At 39.8% G+C, this 20,113-nt stretch overlaps 1 protein-coding gene across 9 annotated transcripts in view; it reads left to right on the top strand.

Moving 5' to 3' along the window:
* MAGI2 (membrane associated guanylate kinase, WW and PDZ domain containing 2) overlaps positions 1–20,113 on the top strand; it is a 1,317,383-nt gene that overhangs the window by 1,238,019 nt on the left and 59,251 nt on the right. For all 9 annotated transcript variants that reach the window (XM_079150214.1, XM_079150216.1, XM_079150215.1 and 6 more), the window contains one exon: positions 18,127–18,265. In XM_079150214.1, the coding sequence (XP_079006340.1) occupies positions 18,127–18,265 (139 nt within the window). The remainder of the gene's footprint in view (positions 1–18,126; positions 18,266–20,113) is intronic.

Raw genomic sequence — 20,113 nt, forward strand, 5'->3', positions numbered from 1 at the left:
ACTGGGAACTCTCATTCCTGATACTGGTAATAGTGTGAACTGGTGCAACCACTTTGGAGAAAACTCTGGTAACAAATAAATCAAAGGTGCACGTATACATATACCCTACAAATCAGCTACTCCTCTACTACATGTATACTCCGTGTATACTATGTGTATATTTTGTTTATATACTCCAGAGACATTTTCAGGAATGTTTATTGCAGCATGGTTTTTAATTGCAAATACTGGAGGTAGGGGCAGGAACCTAAACGTTCTTCAATAGAACAGAAAATAAAAACTGTATTTATAAAATGTGGCATTATACATAGTTTAAATGAATGAACTGTATCTTCTATATGAATATATTTAAACAACATAATATTGAGTGAAAAGAATGTTAAAGAATCATATCTATATAAGCCACCTACATAAAATTTAAAAAAATAAAATAAAACTCTTCCTATATTTTCAAAAAAAATAAGAAAATAAAAATTTAAAACTTACAGCACCATATATTATTTATGTATATATACATACGTAATAAAAGTTATAAAAATAGGAAAAAGAAGCACACACACACCAACTACAGAATGGAGGTTATCTTTGTGAGGAGGGAAATAAATTCAGAAATTCTATCCTGAAACTTTTCTTTTTTACATAAACAGTTTGAGACAAATAGCTCATAATATTAATCTTATCAAAATCTAGTTGATGAGTTTAAGGATGAGTGTTAGTCTCAACTTTTCAAAATTTTAAATATTGCATAATTTTAATAAAAAGAAATGATATTATTATCATAATTTATTAACCTAAGAAAAGTTCTCAAAAAGTCAAATGTGAACTCTCCCATACTTTAGATCCATTAGTGCCCAAGTCATCTAAGTAGTTGTCATTTCTGAATGTAAGACTCTAAGCCAGAGATTGGCAAACTTTTTCTATAAAGGAACAAATAATGAAGATGTTGGGCTTTGTGAGCCATACAACCTCTGTCACAGCTGTTCAATTCTACTGCAGTAGTCATGCAAAAGCAGCCATAAACAGTATGCATATGAGTGAATGTGACTATGTTACAATAAAACATGTCTTAACAAATATAAGCAGTGGGGCTAGAGTTAGTCTGTGAGCTATAGTTTACTGACCCCTACTCTGAACTCAGAACCATAGATTCTGATAAATCAATTAACTTTCTGTCACAGAAATAACCCCAATTATTAGTATTTCATAAAGTCAAGTTTAAAGTGAGTTTAAAAGTCCCCTATTAAATAAAATGTAACATAACTAACATTTATTGGATGCTTGCCATATGTCAGGCACTGTGCTAAATTTACATGCATATCTTATATGGTCCTCTCAACAACTTTATGGAATAGGCAACACCATTGTCCCAGTTTTCAGAAATGGAAACTGAGACTTAGAGAGATTGAATGACTCATCTCACATCTGTGAGTTAGTAAGAAATATTAGCCATAGGGCACAAATCCAAAGTTCCCACTTCCACCAAAGCCCATTGCTATATTTTATGCACATTTTTGTAAGTGACCCATTTTTTAAAAGTCTTGGCTAATAAGACTTAAGAAAGTAATGAAAATTAACTCACTTGATAATTATCCAGAGGGAGAATGACTATAAGTAAAATTAAGAGATAACCCATAAATTTTATTCAGTTTAGTTTTTATTCTCTTCTTCCTCTTCATGTAGCATAATAATATAAGTTCCTAGCCTGGGAATTTTCCAGTCATTTAGGACATGGTACCAAGTCCCAGTTAAAGATAAAAGACCAAGTTTCTCATATTTATTTTACATATAGTGAGGCCAATAGTGAGGCCAGCCACCTCCTTGTGGGGCTTGCTGGGAGTTGCTGTGTCACAGAACTGAACTCACCAATTTCACCTTCCCTACAATCTCCCAAAGCAAGATGGAGGCAAGGGTTTCTCTTTAGGAGAAAATAGAACTTGGGAAGCAATAACTACCCCATCCCACCCCTCCTACTCTAGTCCCCATGATAGAAGGCAGTTTTATACTTGTCCTGTCCCCCCTTCAAGATTTAGTATGCCTGAGTTATCCTTGCCTTCCATCCCATGGGAGACCAGTGATTGCTTCTTTCTAAAAATAACTAAGGCACTGAATCAGCAGAAACCTTGATAGGCTGGGGATTGGAGAGAAAGACTGAGAAAGGAAGAAGCAATGGAGCAACATGGATTCCCACCACTTCCTGTGGTTAAAAGGACACTACAGAGCTGGCAGGGCATAAGCCATCTTTATAATGGGGTGTTTGCCACAGAGGAGACCCCTGTGGAAGAGGCAGAGGATGGATTATCCATGGGAGAAGGAAGTGCTGAGTCGAAGAGGAAGGGTAATCTCATCGATATACCCCGGTATGAAGGGGAAGTGATCGCAGCACCCTCAGAAAAGCATATTTGCCTGTTCACTGGATTTGAATTCCCTGAAGTGAACCATCTTGTCTGCTTCAATTCCCACCATATCCCCTGGACCTAGAGCAATCCTTGGCACAGAGTGCTCAGTTAAGATCCATCACACAGAGAATTCTAGCAAAAAGAGAAGGGCAGACTTGCCAGCAGCATCTCTTGGACTCCCAAAGGGACATACCCACCATCAGAGCTCCTTTAGATGACTAGAATAATAAAGAAGAAGAGAGAAGGGTGGGGAGCCTGGAGATATAGCTCAGTTGGTAAAGTGCTTGCATGCACAAGGCCCTGGGTTCAATCCCCGGCACCACAAAAAAAAAAAAAAAAAAAAAAAAAAGGAGGAGGAAATGACCCTTTGTCCACTTATGGTAGCTAAAGCCTTCAGTCTAATCTGCAGTGAGAAGGGGGAGCTTTATTAAAGATTGCAACACTGACTGCATTAGACTTTTTAATAGCTGAAAATGTTGAAAAATAATGGGATTGGACTACTACCCAGCAGGAAAGGGGTAGGGGCTAATAGAGCACAGCTGGTAGCAGTTATTGGAAAAATAAATCAATTGCACGTTGATACACCTCAGTGACTAGAGAATGTTCAATCAAATCAGTTACATTAATAATTTGATATCTTGGAAAACAAAAGTGATTAGAAAACAAGGATTCTCCATCAAAATGAGCCTACATAAATGTTTTTCTAGGAAGGGTGATAATGAATTCGAGGATTTCCATTCACATGTTTGTACCCAGTCCTTTCAGTGACAATTGGCCCACTTTTGTAAAATGACACTGCAGCATCGCATCAATGCAAGATTGTACAGAGGCAATGCAAGAGGGATCAGCCTCCAAAAGTGACAATACAATGGTGAACTCAGGAGGCTGGAGAGGCCAGCCTGAGAGAAGGCCAAAGATTACAAGGAAGTACAAGAGACAATAGAAGAGGTGACCAAAGGAGGAATCTGGGATGGTAAATCAGAAAATCACTCAAAGAGGTGGAAAACAGGAACAGAAGAAGCACCACAAAGTAGATCAAAGTCATTTTTTAATTCTCTTTCACACCAAGTGTTAAAGGTATCTGTCCAACCCAAATTAAGGGGTACAATAAGTGGCAAGGGACAGCCCAAGCTGCATAAGCATGCAAAGATTAATTTGTTACGTTGGTACCATTGGCACTCTGCATTATTCATTAATCAGCTCCCAATGGAAATAAGTACCTGAATTAGAATTTTCTTTTCCAGCGTTGATTTGAATTTTTCTTTGTTTCTTCTAGCCCATAGAGGGTTTGTTTGTTTGTTTGTTCATTTGGGAATTAAATGAGATAATGTTTCTAACATGCCTAGAAAGAATCTGGCATAAAACTATGTTCGGTAAGTGCTAATTATTGTAAAGGGTCAACATTTATATGTGGGTGGTTCACAACTACCTAATAAGCTCTTGGGTAATTAATTGAGAACTCTGTATAGAGTTAGAAATCTAGATGCATGTATCTAGTAGCATGAGAATAAATGTTCACATAGAGAACTGAAAGCAATTTTAATCTAGTTGGGATACATGCAAGGGTAATATCACTTTAGCTGCCATTTTCAAAATAATTAATTATGAAGCTCTTATGTAGCAGCAAGTGGCACTTTGGGCTCTGAACTTGGAGAGAACCTCTCATATCAGATTCCATCTGCAATCAGCTCTCATGACTCCCATCACCTTGCCGTGTCTTTTCTCCTCCCAATGTTCTATGCATTTCATTAGATGCAGGAGTCATTTCTTAAGAATTTGATAAAGGAATAGAGGGAATGGTAAGACCATGGCTCATGTTATGTGTGGGAAAGGCTCCTTTAGAAAATGGTTGATTTGCCATGGGATGTATGTGGAATTCCAAGAGCAACCTCTGTTAACATTAATCAGACGGTTATTAACCTAAACTGCAAAATGGGAGAGTTCAAAAAGTTCATTGCAAAGCTACAATAAACCAGAGGCTTTTTATTCCAGTGATTTAAGAAAGCTTTACATTTTTATTTCCAATTAACCTATCAATAGTGATGTCACTTAAATACTCCTAAGGAATATTATCTCCTCATTATTGCCAGAAAACATGCTGCCCAATTTCATAGCTCAGCTGTTCTCATGCATGGATGGACAATCTGAATTAACTTGAACAGAAACAAGATTTTTAGACACTCGGCTACATTCCTAGTTGTAAAATTTAAGTAATTAATGTGTGACTTTAAATAGTAAAAGAAAATAAAATGGATAATGTTTATTTTGTGCATCAAAATGATAGTGATACAATGCTACTCTAACTTCTTATTTATTCAGTGTTAGCACTTCAATAGAAAGATTATTGTAATCCACACACTCCTTGCCAATACCATTGAATACTGTGGCAGTGAGTAAAGAGTCTCTGGAGAACTGTCTTAAAATTAAACTATTAGAGGACTTTATTTTCATTATGGCCAAACAAAGATAGCAGACCCCAGTCAGCTCTACGGATGTGAGTTATTCTGCTTTGTAGACTCTGTGGACTGTTAAAAATTTGGCACAAAGATATCCATGATCCTATTGATATGAAACTTTAGCACATGTAGGTTTTTGGCATTTTGTTATGTTATTTATACAAAATGGTGGTTTTAATTGTGTCATATTTATATATACATAATAATGTAACTGGATCCATTTCACTCCCCAGTACCTCCCCAACCTTCTCCTCCTCTTGGTCTCCCATCTCCCTTCCACTTCTACTTTCAAGAATCCCTCCTCCTCCTCCTCCTCCTCCTCCTCCTCCTCCTCCTCCTCCTCCTCCTCCTCCTCCTCCTCCTCCTCCTCCTCCTCCTCCTTTTCTTAAGTTTTGACACTACAAAAATAATATTTACTTGATTGATTTGAAAAGTTTAAATGATCACAGAAGTTCAGATTCAGTCAGTACTGACTAGATTTATTCATAAGTATAGCTCTCCTTCCAGCTTTAGTCAGACCTTCCTTTTTCAACCTATTCATGCTCAAACGAACTGGATATTAAAGCTACTGTGATACATGATTAAGTATATTTTTAAACAATGTTCCAAAGGTTAATAATAAGTCATAAACATCTCAAATGCATCTTGTTCATATAGGAAGGAAGCTCTTAACTCTGAACCAAGTAAAAAATCACTTTGCAATTCAGGTTAATAACTGGCTGATTAATGTAACTGGGGCTGCTCTCAGAATTCCACATACACACCCCATGACTCTCTCTCTTTCCCCCTCCTCGGCAATGCTGATCAGCCTCATAAATAATAAGGAGCTATGGGTTATGGGTTATGGAATTAGAGAGCCTACTTCTGGTCTTGTTACCTCCACATATAAACCATGTAGTCTTTTCATAAATCCCCGTTTTTCTTAAAGCTCTGAATCCTTGCCTTAAGTAAGGGTAATAGAAACCAGAAATAAAAAGATTAATCATATGTTTTTTTGTCCTTGATGCCCTTATATGTGGTCTGTGGGTGTCTTATTCTGTTTGTACTGCTGTAACAAAATACCTGAGAATGGGTTCATGAAGAACAGATGCAGTTCTGAGGTCCTGGAAGTCCAAGATCAAGGTGCCAGAATCTGGTGTGGACTTTCTTGCCATGGTTTCACTTGGCAGAAAGCAGAAGGGCAAGAGAGAGCCAGCCCACTCTCTCAAGCCCTTTTTCAGTGGTATTGATCCATTCACGACGGTGGAACCCTGGTGACTTAACCACTTTCCACCACAGTGGCATGGTTTCCGACACATGAATTTGGGGGAAACATGTTTTAGACCATAGCAGCGTGTGTAGAGTACTAATCACCAGCAACTGCTTCCTTTAATCACTTGACCCCCAAATCAACCAGCCACTCATTTTGCTCACTCTCACTTTCACATACACACACGCCAGTTGGTACTGTAATAAATGCTACAAAGGATATTGTGGAAGCATGAAACATGATCTCTGCTCTCAACTGTATGCTGGGAGGTGTAATTGTAATCGTACAAGTTTATTTCCCAGTGTTTCTCAGAGGACTCAGTAAATGCAGAAGAAAAGTCCATCTGCCTTTAGCCAGTTCTGTGAGCAAAGGCATGATTATGGCAGAAAGAAAAGAGATGCCTCCACCTTATGGCTGCCTTCTTCAGCTCTGTACGGGCAGGGCATTGCTATTTGCAAGCTTACCTCTCACTGAGAGGATTGTGTTGTTTTTACTTTCATAACTTTTTCACCTTCTTCATATGGTAGCAAGTGTTAGGAACTCTTTTTTAAGACCTTGTTCTCACAAAATGCAAGTTTAGCTTTGGCCAAAATGAAGCAGGTAGCACATATGCAATGTGTTTATTTATTTGTTTAGTGTTTATTTTAAAATATTCAGAGTTCTTATGCTGTACCAAGTGCCTTCATCCACAGTGGAAAAATATAGCCAAAGCACAGTCTGCCTCAAAGGATTCTGCCCTCAAAGCCCGCTCTCCCTTCATCTCCCACACATCCTCAACTCTCCCAAAGACTCCCCTTTTTCCATTAGTTATGAATGCTCTGCACAATGGTAGTTTTGTCCCTGGTACAAGTAAGTTTTTATTATCTATTATTTTAAGGCAATATAGTAGCTACTACTAGAAGGCACAAAGATACAGTCCCTCGTTCCATATAATTTAGTAGGTTGTGAAGTGGTGGTGAGCAGAATAAATACACAGATACTACCACTAGGAGGCAGTGTTTCAGTACACGTTACAAGAGAGCTAAAATGCAATGGAGCGGGAGCGAAGGGCAGATACATCCCCCTGGCATGACAAGTAGTGACTTCATGGAGGAGTTGAGCAGAGCCTTGAAGACGGGATATGATTAGAAAAGGAGGTTGGAGGATCTACAGAGAATGGCAAGAATGATAAAGAGGGCTGAGGATTACGGCAAAAAATGTACAAGGGGCAACACCTGAGGAGAAGTGGAGGCATGAGAAGTGGGCTGGATTAAACAGGGAAAGGGTGAGAATATGCTAGAAGATCAGAGGGACAAGGTCCTGAAGGATTCACACACCATGTTAAGGAGTTTGGATTCTGATCAAGAATTCTGGAGGACGAGGGCAGGTGTTTGGGGAAGAGAGAAACAAAACCAGAGGTGAAATTCAAATATGACTATGATGGCCACGTGGACTGAACGAAGAGAGGAAGAAGGAGCAGTGGTGTAAATGGTGGCCAGGAAAAGGGAAACGAGAGGCAGCTGCGGGGGCAGAGAGAGTAGAATTGATGGGACCTGGAAAGTGTGACTTTGCACCCGGATGCAAAGGTGACTCTGAAGTCTTAGGCAATTTCAAGAGACCCTGATGCCATTTATTTTCTGTAATGATAGCTTAAAAGGCTACCCATATTAAAATGAAACATTAAAACAAATAAAGGCTTCCAAAACCTTTTTCTCCAATATGATTTGGGGAAAGTTACCTTTTTGGATATCTTCTTCCTGAACTGTTTCTTAAAGTTCTCATCTGTCACAACCTCTGTCATACTTATTCATTGTTTTAAAATCCATCCTACCCCATGCCCACCCTACCCCAGTGCCACTTCTTCTGTTGCACTGTCTCCCCCAGAGCCCTTCCCTTCCTCTGCTGCCCTGTTCTGTGTCCTGGGGGACTGATCACTAGTACCATATTACCCTAACTCTCTTGCCCTTTAGTTACCTATTGGTTTTAGCCAATGAGAAACACCTGCAGGAAATGGGAGCTCAGAAAGAGAGAATGTGTATTTGTTTTCTATCCTACCATAATAAATCATCTCAAACTTAGTGACTTAAAATGACTGAGATTTATTATCTTACAATTCTGGAGGTCAGAAGTCCAAACTCAGTTTCACTGGGTTAAAATCAAAGTGTCAGGTCAGCAAGCCCATTTCTTCTTCTGGCTTTCAGGGAATCTTTGCCTTTTCCAGCTTTTAGAGACACTCGCTTTCCTTGGCCTTTAGCTCCTCCCTCCATCTTCAAAACCAGCAGCTTGATATCTCTCTGACCTCGGCTTCTGTCCTCACGTCTCTTTCTCTCAGATTTTGACCCTTGGAATTACATTAGACCCACCCCAATAATCCAGGATAATCTTCCCAGAGCAAAATCCCCCAGGTAAGCACATCTGACAAGTCCTTCATGTCATGTAAGGTAACATATGCACAGATTCCAGGGATCAGTAGAGAGTGGGGTATTTCTTGCCCTATTGCTCCCTGCCTTAGTGCTCTGGGTGTGGCAGTATTCCCTCCCTCCACAGCTCCAGCTGGGCAGGCAGCCTCTTCCACAATTCTAGCTCTCACTTGGCCCCAGGAACTTTCTTTCCCTCCTTGGGGTCTTCCAAACTAGAGATGATAACGGCATCCACTATAGTTACCCAGCAGTGATCAAGAACCCTTAATCCTGTCCACACTTCTAAAATAATCACATCAGTAAATTATCTTCCAAAACCCAGTTGACTGGTAGACTTGGCACCAACCTTGGTATACCGTCCACACTCTATTTCTATTTCTATGTCAGGTCTAGAACTGGCAGACACACAAAAGTCTCAATGTAAATACAATATGCAAAATGGTTAGCTTCAGGAAAACAAGGAATCCTTAATATGTATCCATATAGCAGTCATTGCACAAAGCCTAGTGCTTGCATCTGGAAAATAAATATATCTGATTAGATATATCCTTTTTCTCTCAATTACATGCAAGGAAGGGAAATGATCATTTGCAGAGTCCACAATAGAAACTTTCCTCTTTGGTTTTCTCTTTGCTTGTTTTTCAATCAACGAGGGAAACTGACTATATGACCTAACATAAGTGATTTCTGAGCAAATGCATAAGCTGCTAGCTGAACTGCCAGTGATAGCTTTCTATTCTTGCTCAGATGAATAATTTTAAGATATTGTCCCAGTCTCTGCTTCTTTCCTCAACAGTCAAACTAACATGTGAAAATGGAATGGCAGTGGTTATTTTTTCCTTTCTAGAAACTATTTCCACTTCTGCCAGCTTGTCCTTAAAATCTCTTTCTGTGCACTCATGTCCATTGCCACATTTGTGGATATTTCTCTTGGAGAACTGACAATATTATACAGGCAGAGGCCATTGCTTCTAAAGAATTACATTGGAAAGGCACCCAGCTGAGATGAGTGGGGTCACCTCGGAGCCTCCCTGGGCAATATCACACATGAGGTTTTTCCTAAGGGAAAGCAGGATTGAGGTGTTTGAAGTGGAGGGTGAGGGGGACGCTAGGACCTTACATGCAAAGACACAGAAAGAGAAACACTCTAGAAACCTTTACGTGGTAGGAAGAGATGACCTACATAACCTACATAAAACAAGAAAAAGAGAGGACTTCAAGAAGCGGGCACCAGTCAAAGCTAAAAACCCTGGAAGAGCAAGGAGATTTCAAAAGCAGCAAGTGATTTACAAGGAAAAAGGAAATGCCTGGTGAGGAGGATACCAAAGTATCATTTAGAATTCAACTATATCCACCTTAGGGATGCCACATCATCTTAAATGTCACAAATATTTCTATGTTTAAATTTAGAGACTTTTTTAAAAAGTGGAATGAGAAATGGAGCCAGTCCCCTAATCCCTATGTCCAGCCAAGGCAACACCCCACCTTGGGGCAGTGTGCCCAAGTCAAAGATGGAACAATTTTGGAACTGTGACTAAATCTTTTTAAAGGAAAACTACACAAATAAAAAACCACGGGAGAAGGCACACCCCTCACATCAAGGTGGTCCCTCAAAATTCTGCAGCAGCCTACTGCCCTCACCTTCATGATCCTTCTAGGCAGGCGTGTGTACACACATAAACTTGATTAAGGACTATGTACCTCCTCAAGGTCATTTGATGCTTTATTTGGACAAAGTTTGGCCATTTGATGCTTCTATTTGGGTAAAGTTTCTCAAGAGATATTGGGAAGTTGTCTTAATTACTGTCTAGAACACAGTATAAAGAATCTCAGACAGTTTTTATACATACAAACTGAGACAAAATTCAGTTTTGGTGCTGTCAAACATGTGTTTCAACTTCCAGTTGGGTTAAGAGTTTCCTCTCTGGAAAAACCTACTGATTTGGTGAACTCCTGCCTCTTGCTGAGGCAACTATGCTCAATAGTTTAGGACAAGAGTCAGGCTTATAATAGGTCATCGGATTCAATAGCAGTTCTAATGGAAGAAATGAGACCCCTCATTGTGGACCCCTGGAAAATATGTTTACTACAATGATTATTAAATAATATCTAGTTGGGTTATGTTAAGGAAACTGTTGAAAGCTCTGGAGTAAGCTAAGATTTTGGGGGTGCTAGCACTGGAAACCAGAAAACAAACAAGGCAATTAGTAAAGTCAGAGAGCACAACAAGTCCAAAACTAAGCCAAATGCTGAAATGAGTAGCAGCAGAGATAAGAAGACTGTGAGGGAAGAGTAGGGGACAAATGGAAGGTAAATTTTTAAACTATCAGATCAGGATAAGAGTTAAGGGACCGTGCCTAAACTTGGGCTTCTTAGAGGAGAAATTATAAAGGCTATCTAAGAACTAAAAAACAAAACAAAACAAAAATCTGAGATTATTTGCTCCTCACAGAAAAAATTAACATTGCTATCATGCCATCATAAGGAAACTGAAAAGGTCTTCTCCAACCAGGCCTGAAGTAACACACCTGTCATTTCAGTGACACAGGAGGCTGAGGTAGGAGGATCTCAAGTTCACGGACAGCCTCAGCAGCTTAGTGAGGCCCTATTTCAAAGTAAAAATAAAAAGGGGATGTGGTTCAGTGGTAAAGTACCTCTGCGTTCAATCCCTATTACCAAAAATAATAAAATCTAACAGTGCAGGTGATATAGCTCAGTAGAGCATTTGCCTAGCATGTATAAATCCCTGGGTTTGATCCCTAGCACTGCAAAGATAATAACAACAACAACAATAAAATAATATTTAGCAAAGGTTAATCATGAAAACAGTCATTAAATATGAAAGGTCACTATCAAATTAAAAATCAGCCTGTCCAGTCTTGGGTTTCTTTTTGGGATGATGAAAATGTTTTAAAATTAGATAGTGTGATGGCTGCAAAATTCTATGAATAACTACCAAACCATGTACTTTTAAAGGGTGAATTTTAAAGTATGTGAATTAAATCTCAATAAAGTTGTTCTCAAAAAACAAAGAATCAACTCAAAAACAGAACAGATTACCAAAAACATTTTGGAAACTCTCTTAAGACTGCCTAAAGGATGTGCGATTTGGAATTTAATGCCCTTCTCACCTCATCCACCTGAAGAAGCTGCTCTTTAGTTTAACTTCCCCAAAATTAGGGATTTCTCCCTAACTTAGGAAGGGAAGAGAACTGTCCTCAGCTCTTCACTTATAAAACCTTTACTTTCTATAACCAGCATAAAAAACAATAAAACTTGTTAATTTCAACTTGCAAAATAAAATCAGCCTGTCCTTTGTTACTGCAGGACCATTAGGACCCAGCATCTTGTTGTTTGAGTACCATTGATGATACCTGTAGCAATGAAACCCCTAATTCTGATTTATTTCCCCCTGGCACTTCATGATTTCAATCTGTTCAGCCTCCATTTCCTCTTTCAATCCTTTAGCATTTGCTTCTTGTACCTTTACCTACCTCTATGCAGGTCACCACTACTGAAGCCTAATTTGCTCTGTAAGAACTATTTTGAATTGTTGTGGTTTGGCTGGAAGAGCTTAAGGCAGTATTTCCAGAAAGCTTGAGGTAGGCTGAGATGCCCTAAAGCTTAACTTTCTATGTCCTGAGAATGAAAATGTTCACTGTATCTGAAAGGCAAACTCGACATGCATTTACTCAATCTTGGTTAATTGAGGGCCTCCTTGTCAGGAATTATGCCAGGGATGGATGACCAAAGACAACTGTCATGTTCTCTGTCCATGAGGGGTACAGAGTCAGTGGAAAAACCAATCTGTGAGGCATTATCATGACAACAAACCTGTGACCTCAGGGCATTAGCCAAAAACATGGTCCACAGAAAGTCTGTCATGAAATAAGGGATAGAGATATCCATTATTTATTGGTATAATTTTCTGAAGAAGCTCACTCCCTCATACCTAATTATAATCTAGGATCATTTCACTCATGTATTATCATGCAAAGTATGTTCTTATGGTACAGTAGTAGTATAAGGGCAATTAATAACAGCCAGCTAAGCATATTTGTGAAAATGACCAAGCAACCTATTTCAGTCAGTTTTTCATCACTGTGGCAAAAATACCTGCCAGGAACCACCTAGAGGAGAAAAAAAAGTTTGTTTGGGGCTAATGGGTTCAGGGGACTCAGTTTATAGCCAACTCCATTGCTCTGGGCCTAAGGTGAGGCAGCACGTCCTGGGGAAGGACCCAGCAAAGGAGAGCTCCTCAGCTCATGGAAGAATCAGGATATAAAAAGAGAGGAAGATAAAGGGGCTACAGGGAAGATGAAGCCAACCAGGGCACAGCCCCAGTGACCCACCTCCTCCAGCCACCCCAGCTGCCTACAGTTACCACTCATCCATTCAATCTAGGATGGACTGATTATGTTATAGCTCTCACTGTCTGATTATTTCGCCTCCCACATTAACACAGGAGCTTTGGGGGGACACATTATATCCAAACCATAACAGAATCCTTTGCCTGGGACTGCTGTGCTGAAATAAATCCAGAACTTAATCAAATTCTTATAAAGGTTTCATTGAGCCAAACCAAATACTTTATCTATGACTTGACACACAAATGCATTCAGTACAGAGTTTAAAATTTTTTTTCTTACAACCTGAATTATTAATCACAAGAAATACTGAACATTTACTTTTACCTATCTTGGTCTTCCAATAAGAAGAGAAAACGTTTTTTTAGCTGCAGAGCCTTAAGCGAGTTCAAGAATTTGGTAATAGTTTTCTTAAAGAAAAATCTGCTGTGATGTATGAGCAGGAATTCAAGACTAGAAATGCAGAACTTATTAGGCTGTGTCAAGGGATGGCAGTCATCTCCATTTGCCTTGCCCCAAGACATAACTGTACTTTAAGATTGTTAGCAGCCCCAGGGGGACCACAGGAAAAAAGTTTGTCTTCCACCAGGGAAAGAATCAATACATAGAATTCCTCTTTAATCCTTTGGTCAGTTTCCTAAATGATATCCCCTTGACCCACACAAAGCTATACACACCTGCTCCTGAACTACCTCTTCCTCACTTGAGTCTCAGTATATCTGTCTCTCTCTCTCTCTCACTCTTTCTTGCTCTTCCTCCCTCTTTTCTTCTCCTCTCTCTCTCTCTCTCTCTCTCTCTCTCTCTCTCTCTCAATTCTAACTAGAATGTGGTATTTAAAATATCCTCCAAGAACCACTGGAGAACTTTAAATTTTCATATTAGCCATACAGTTCAGTTAAAGATAGCACTATAGTGGAAAGAATATAGAAAGAATACATGAGAGTCATTACTGTTTGCTCTCTTCACCCTGAAAGATCTATGAATTTTCCATTGATTATATTAAATTAATTCCTCCAATGGTGATATAAGAAAGTGATGCTCTTTGGTCATGCAGCTGCAATGAAATCAGAGATAAGAAGAAAAGGCAATCTCCCCCTGAAAAGCCCATCTTCTTGTACATCCATATAAGAGGATGAAATCACATCCAAAATCTATTTTGAGAGTTCCAGTGAAAATGATTATACATAATACTGATTTCGGCATGAAAATTAAATTTTTTTTTGTAATTTATGCTGTCATAAGGAGAGACAGGAGTTTTAAGCCTGGGCCTGAACTAAGATTGTTACCACTGAAACCAGCTCCAAATGAGTCACTTTTTAAAAAATGCCCAGAACACCTTGTATGATGAGTCTCTCAACAGAAATTGTTCCATCCTGTTACCTAACCACTTCTACCTGACAAGAATTATTTTTTTTAATTTGGTGATGTATTGGACTACTCCCAAATTTCCATTCCTCCCAATGAGAAAGGAAATCAACAGACATTCCCCCAGAAGTACCCTGGCATGGGGGGGAAGGCTTGGGAGAGATTGAAAGCTCTCAGTTGAGGAACTCCAGATCCTGGATTCCACTGGTATTAGAGCCGTTCTCTTCTCCTTTGGAAAAGATCCTATGTGGAAATCTGAATCATAGAAATGTGCCAAGCAAAGAAGTCAGCCCAGGCTCCTGGGAACTCAATGAAAATAGGACTGGGCTCTTCTGAGAGCACCGTCCCTAAAACACACAAGGGACATCCGCCCCCCCTTGGGCAGTTCTGTGCTTCTCCACCTCCCTTACAGTTTTCCAAACCACCCTCTTCTTTCTTCCTTAATTTTCATGAGCTCTATGGGACAGGAGGGGAAAAAACAGAAGAGAATGAAAACAACAAATTTCTAAGTTAAGCATGTGTCCAGAGAGCAAAAATTACTATTTCTGTCATAGCACAAGATCCCTTTCAAACTCTTTCTCCTTCAACATGGTATTTTGTTGAAACATCAGTCTCAGGATACAAGTGTCCTCAGTCAATGGTAGCCATCAAAATTTGATTTGGGGGTCAGGAATGTTTATAACCCCTCTTCCCATGGCTCTCAAGGTGAGCAATGTGGACACACTTCATTCATTCACAAATCCATACAGTGTACCTCAAACCCATTCACAGTTAAATGGGATGCAGTCCCTCATTCATTTGCCTTGTCTCACCTTCTGCACAGCTTCTCATGTCTCATTTGGATAGACACTCCACTGAGTACTTCGGTCTCCCACCTTTTTCTCCACTCCACTTTCCATACTGTTGTCTCAGGGAGGCCTTTGGACATTATCCTGCTTCTATAGGTAGGTTACTCCATGTTTAAAATTCTCAGTGCATTGCTGTTGTCTTCAAAATAAAGCCCAAACTCCAAACTCCGGAGCAGCACAATAATCTACCAAGAGTTCCCCAAATACACTGCACTCTGGAGTCTCAGGGTCCTTGCATATGCTACCCCCTGCCTAGAATGCTCACTCCCACCTTCACCTAGGGAGCTCCTACTAATGCTTCTAAACTCAATTGCAATGCTACCACCTTCAAGTAGCTCTCCCTGACTACCCTCTCTGCCCATTCTGGATTTTAGATGTCCCTCCTTTCTGTTCCCTTAGTACTTTGTGAATTTATCTGTCACAGAAAAGATACACTGAATATTAAATATCTCGTTTATCCACTTTCTCTCCCAACTAGACTGAGAATTTATTGTAAATAGAAATTATGCCATTCGCGTCTGTCCCCAGTAAACTCTCTGGCACATAGTAGGAGTGCATAAGGCCTTTACTGAATCGAGATACTCGTGGAAGGAAGGCTGAGAGTCACAAGTGTGTGATGAGGCACGAGAGTTAAGGGAGCGGGACAATGAACAGAGACTGGACACCTCTGCTTGGGAACAGGATAGACTTGAGGAAGGTGCCCCAGAGCAGAAGATGCCCGGGCTGGCCTCGAGAAACTCCAGAAGATCACTAGGGCTGTGAGGAGGAGAAGGCAAAGAAAGCAGTGGCATTTGAGAGTCTGGATGCCTCAGTATGACACAATTTAGGAAGGTTTCCCTTAGAAGAATGTCCCTGGTGGTGATAAGAAGTACAGATGAAGCTGGGTGCAAGACTCTGTCTCTAAATAAAATATAAAATAGGACTGGGGATGTGGCTCCAAGGTCAAGTGCCCTTGAGTTCAATCCTCAGTACCCCCCTCCAAAAAAAAAGAAAGAAATAGAGATGGAGGAGGAGTGCCCAGAAAATATTGGAATAACCCAAGTAAAGACCCAAATTGAGCTAGTGAGTAATGAGATACATATGAGGGCAGGACAGATGCAGAAACATTGTGGAAATAAGGAGTCCAGCATGACGCACCCCACGCTCTGGCTTTGGTAAATGGTGATACATTAACCAGGATTAGAACTTAGAAGGAAAAAACTGCTTTGGGAGAAAGGTAGTGAGCTCCAGGTGGTGCTTTTGAGATACAGTTACTGTCAGACATGCAGGAGATGTTTGTCAATCAATTGGATGTAGTATGGGTCTGAAGCTCAGAAGAGAGTCAAGCCAGGAGTGAAGATTACATGTAACTTCTGTTCAACTTCTGTTTTGTTCTATAATTTAATATTGTGTCATGAAGTTTCCATTATGGGTGAGAATGGTGGGGGACAGTCAGGACAGATAATTGGTCCCACTTCTGCCACTGATTTAGTTAGCTACATAGCCTCTGCAAGCTGTTCAGCTCCAGGTGGTACCTGTGGTCTTGGAGGAAAGGAGACAATTAAGGAGACCTGAAGAAAGATCTTGTCCCTAAAACAAATGTAGTCCTGTCTTTCTGGTTCTTTGGTGGAATATGGAAGTCCTGCCAGTAAGGCCTTCCTCTTCCACTGCCCAAAAACTGTGCTTCCAAAGGCCACCAAGTGCACAAGGGGATTGTCTTCACCTTTATTATATTGGGAAGGGTAAGGATCCCTCAAGGAGTCCTTCTGAAGTAGAGACATCACTTCCTTGCTACAACAAACATATTTGTTTTCTCCCCAGACTTGGGGGTCTTATCTCAATGTCCTCCTGCCTTTGTGATGGCAACTTTTTGTTCCTGTTCTTGCCCAACTGGTAGCATCCACCTGGATAATTGTTTGTGCAGTTCAGTCTGCATTACAGAGTTTAAGCTGAGATCTGCTTTAAGGGCCCCAGCTAGAATAACATTTTTGCAAAGCAATTCATTGTGTTTTTCCTGGCTAATTTGTCTTGAATAACTTGCACTGGAATGAGACATATTTTCATTCAAAGGTTCCTGGCAGTAACAGTACTGTGGGAATTACATGATGTGCTCATGGTTGAACCTCTTTTATTCCAAATATTTATTCACAAAGGCTAAATAGGAATTGCTTGTGGAACTCAGGCATTTTTCGACAATTCAGGAGGGAATGGTACTTAACCAAACAGCTTCTGGCAACCAGGTGTGAGCATGGCAAAGACTTAATGAGGGCATTAGTCCTGTGTGGAGAATAGAGGATCTCATTTTTAAATCAAGGGACTGTGATAGAAAACTCATCATCAAACTTGAATATCAACCAACCACTGGTTACAATGAAGGCAATATTGCAAGAGTGCCCAGGGAAATTTAAGTGATACATAATAAGAATCCTCAGAGAGGCACAAAAACATTCATTCCTTCCAACATGCTGAATTAGATACTGCACTAACCTGAAAACTGGCAGTATGTTCAACAAAAAGACCTTAACATATTTACTTCTTGATTCACAGATGCCACATTTTTAAAAATTATGTATGCCACATTTTTTAAAATTGTGTATCAGACATATTTTTCTTTTTCTTTTTTTTTTTTTTTTTTTTTTTTACTTAGGGTCACTCAACCACTGAGCCACAACCCCAGCCATATTTGTATTTTATTTAGAGACAGGGTCTCAATGAGTTGCTTAGCACCTTGCTTTTTGCCAAGGCTGGCTTTGAACTTGAGATCCTCCTGCCTCAGCCTCCCAAGCCACTGGGATTACAGGTGTGCATAAGTAGTTTAACTACAGCATCCGCCACATTGGCCAAGGTTAAGTGGTATAGCACCACAACCTCCACGATCTAACAGGTAAAGTTTGGTAAGATTCAGGATTCCGCCAGGGATTGGCATAGGACTGCAGCAGCAGGCTGCAGTCAAACTGTTCAGGGGCTCTTAGGAAATGGATTTTCTATGGATGCTCTTTTTAATCAATAAAATGCACCTTGAGTAAAAAACCATCTTTGACTGACTTAATGTTTCTTTAACTAACAGGTTGGAGATCAAATCATTGAAATCAATGGGGAAAGCACAAGGGACATGACACACGCCAGAGCAATAGAACTCATCAAATCCGGAGGAAGAAGAGTGAGGCTGCTACTAAAGCGAGGCACAGGACAGGTCCCAGAGTATGGTATGTTTCATGTTTTCATTCACCTTTTTTCACCTTCTTCTGTGTACCGTACATGCCTAAGCTCATTTATGAGATTACATCAGTTCTCTATTTCTACCTTAATATATATTTGGCTTTAAATAGATGTATATGCACATATGTATATTTAAGCCCAAGGTGTATATGTGTGTGAGCTCTTTCTTTTGCTCCCTCAATTAGAGAATGTTTTAAATATCAAATGTATGACTTTTCGGGGCATCTCTGAGTGTGCTGGGAGATCCAGCACCACTTACACATCAAAACGTTTGCAATTTGGCTGATAGTCTTCTGTTCATTTGAGTCTACAGTAATTTATGAATCATTTCCTAAAATTGCTCATGATCAGACTGTCCCATAGGATTTTTAAATGAGGCTAGGAGACAAGCAAGAATACATCTTCAGGATGTGAAGTTTAAAAGGTTAACTTCAGTTCATGCAAAGGTCACGTGCATTTAGGGATTATCCCAAAAAATCATTCCTACGTTGTATTTCTATATGCTTTTGAGGAAAGCTTTAAAGTGCATTTTAATTCATAGATTTGCCTTTAAAGATTTTTAAATCTTTAAAATTATTTCCCAGTATCCCATTACAGCCATCACCAATAGTGTAACTGTAGTCAATCAGAAAATTTGAGTGGTCATTACATGAAAAGCTTCCAAAGCTGAGCAGGTCTTCAGAACAATGTCAGGGAGCCACAGAGAGAGAGAGACAGACAGACATGGGTGAAGAGCAGCACAGATAATACTATTCAGGGTGGGGAAACAGAATTCAGCTGCTGACCTGAACAATGAGCTCAAATTGCTCATGTGGACAAAGTGACTCACTTTCACCCTTCCAACCTCTGCCCAAAAGAATTTCTAAGAGGGCTTTTCCCTTTCGATGTATGCTTTTTTTTAATACATTTTCTAAATAACTAATATCTCCGTATTTAGCAGGACAGATCATTAAGTTCAGTTGAAATATGTGAATTCAAAGGCCCTTAAAGATATTATGTTTCTGAGCCAGGCGCGGTGGTACGGCTCGGGAAGCTTAGGCAGGAGGATCTTGAGTTCAAAGCCAGCCTCAGCAAAAACAAGGTGCTAAGCAACTCAGTGAGGCCCTGTCTCTAAATAAAATATAAAGTAGGGCTGGGGATGTGGCTTAGTGGTCAAGTGCCCCTGAGTTCATTACTTGGTACCCACTCCCCACAAAAAAGATATTATGTTTCTGGAAAATTGTACAAAAAGAGCTGGCAAGTCCTCACATTGAGTCAGAAAGCAGTCAGGCATTTCTGTAGGGTTGGCTATAGTGCCAAGGAAATATTTTATCCCAGGTTTCCACCCTTAATGCTTGAATTTAATGAAGTATTTTTAAACATTAATATTAGCAAAAAAAAAGCATAAGCCCAGTTTCCTAAATGGCACCAGCATTAATCCCTTAGTAAGGAATCTGAACTCTTGGAATAAAATAACTTTTTGTACCCTAGAGCATTAGCTGATTCAATAACATCGAAGAGATCTGTGAAATTCTATCACTCCTGAAAAATACCTCATTCTAAAGCTGTGCTTCACTCCATGGCAATACTTGATAATTAACTATGGCAAGGAATTTTCAGAGAGTTACTCCTTTTCTTACTGTTCCAAGAAGTTAACCTTTTAAAAATTATTGTGACTAACAGAGCTATCCTCAGCTGTTCATTTTTTTGCTGAGCCGCTATTTGGCCCATACTTTCAGCATCCACAACACCAGCTGCTTGTCTGTCATGCAGTTAGAAAAACTGAACAATCTGTGACTTAACTCACCTGTAATGACCAAGTAAGTATAGGCCACTTTAAATGATCTTGAATAAAA

This window comes from Sciurus vulgaris (assembly GCF_902686455.1).
Source record: "Sciurus vulgaris genome assembly, chromosome: 8".
Taxonomy (NCBI): Eukaryota; Metazoa; Chordata; class Mammalia; order Rodentia; family Sciuridae; genus Sciurus; species Sciurus vulgaris.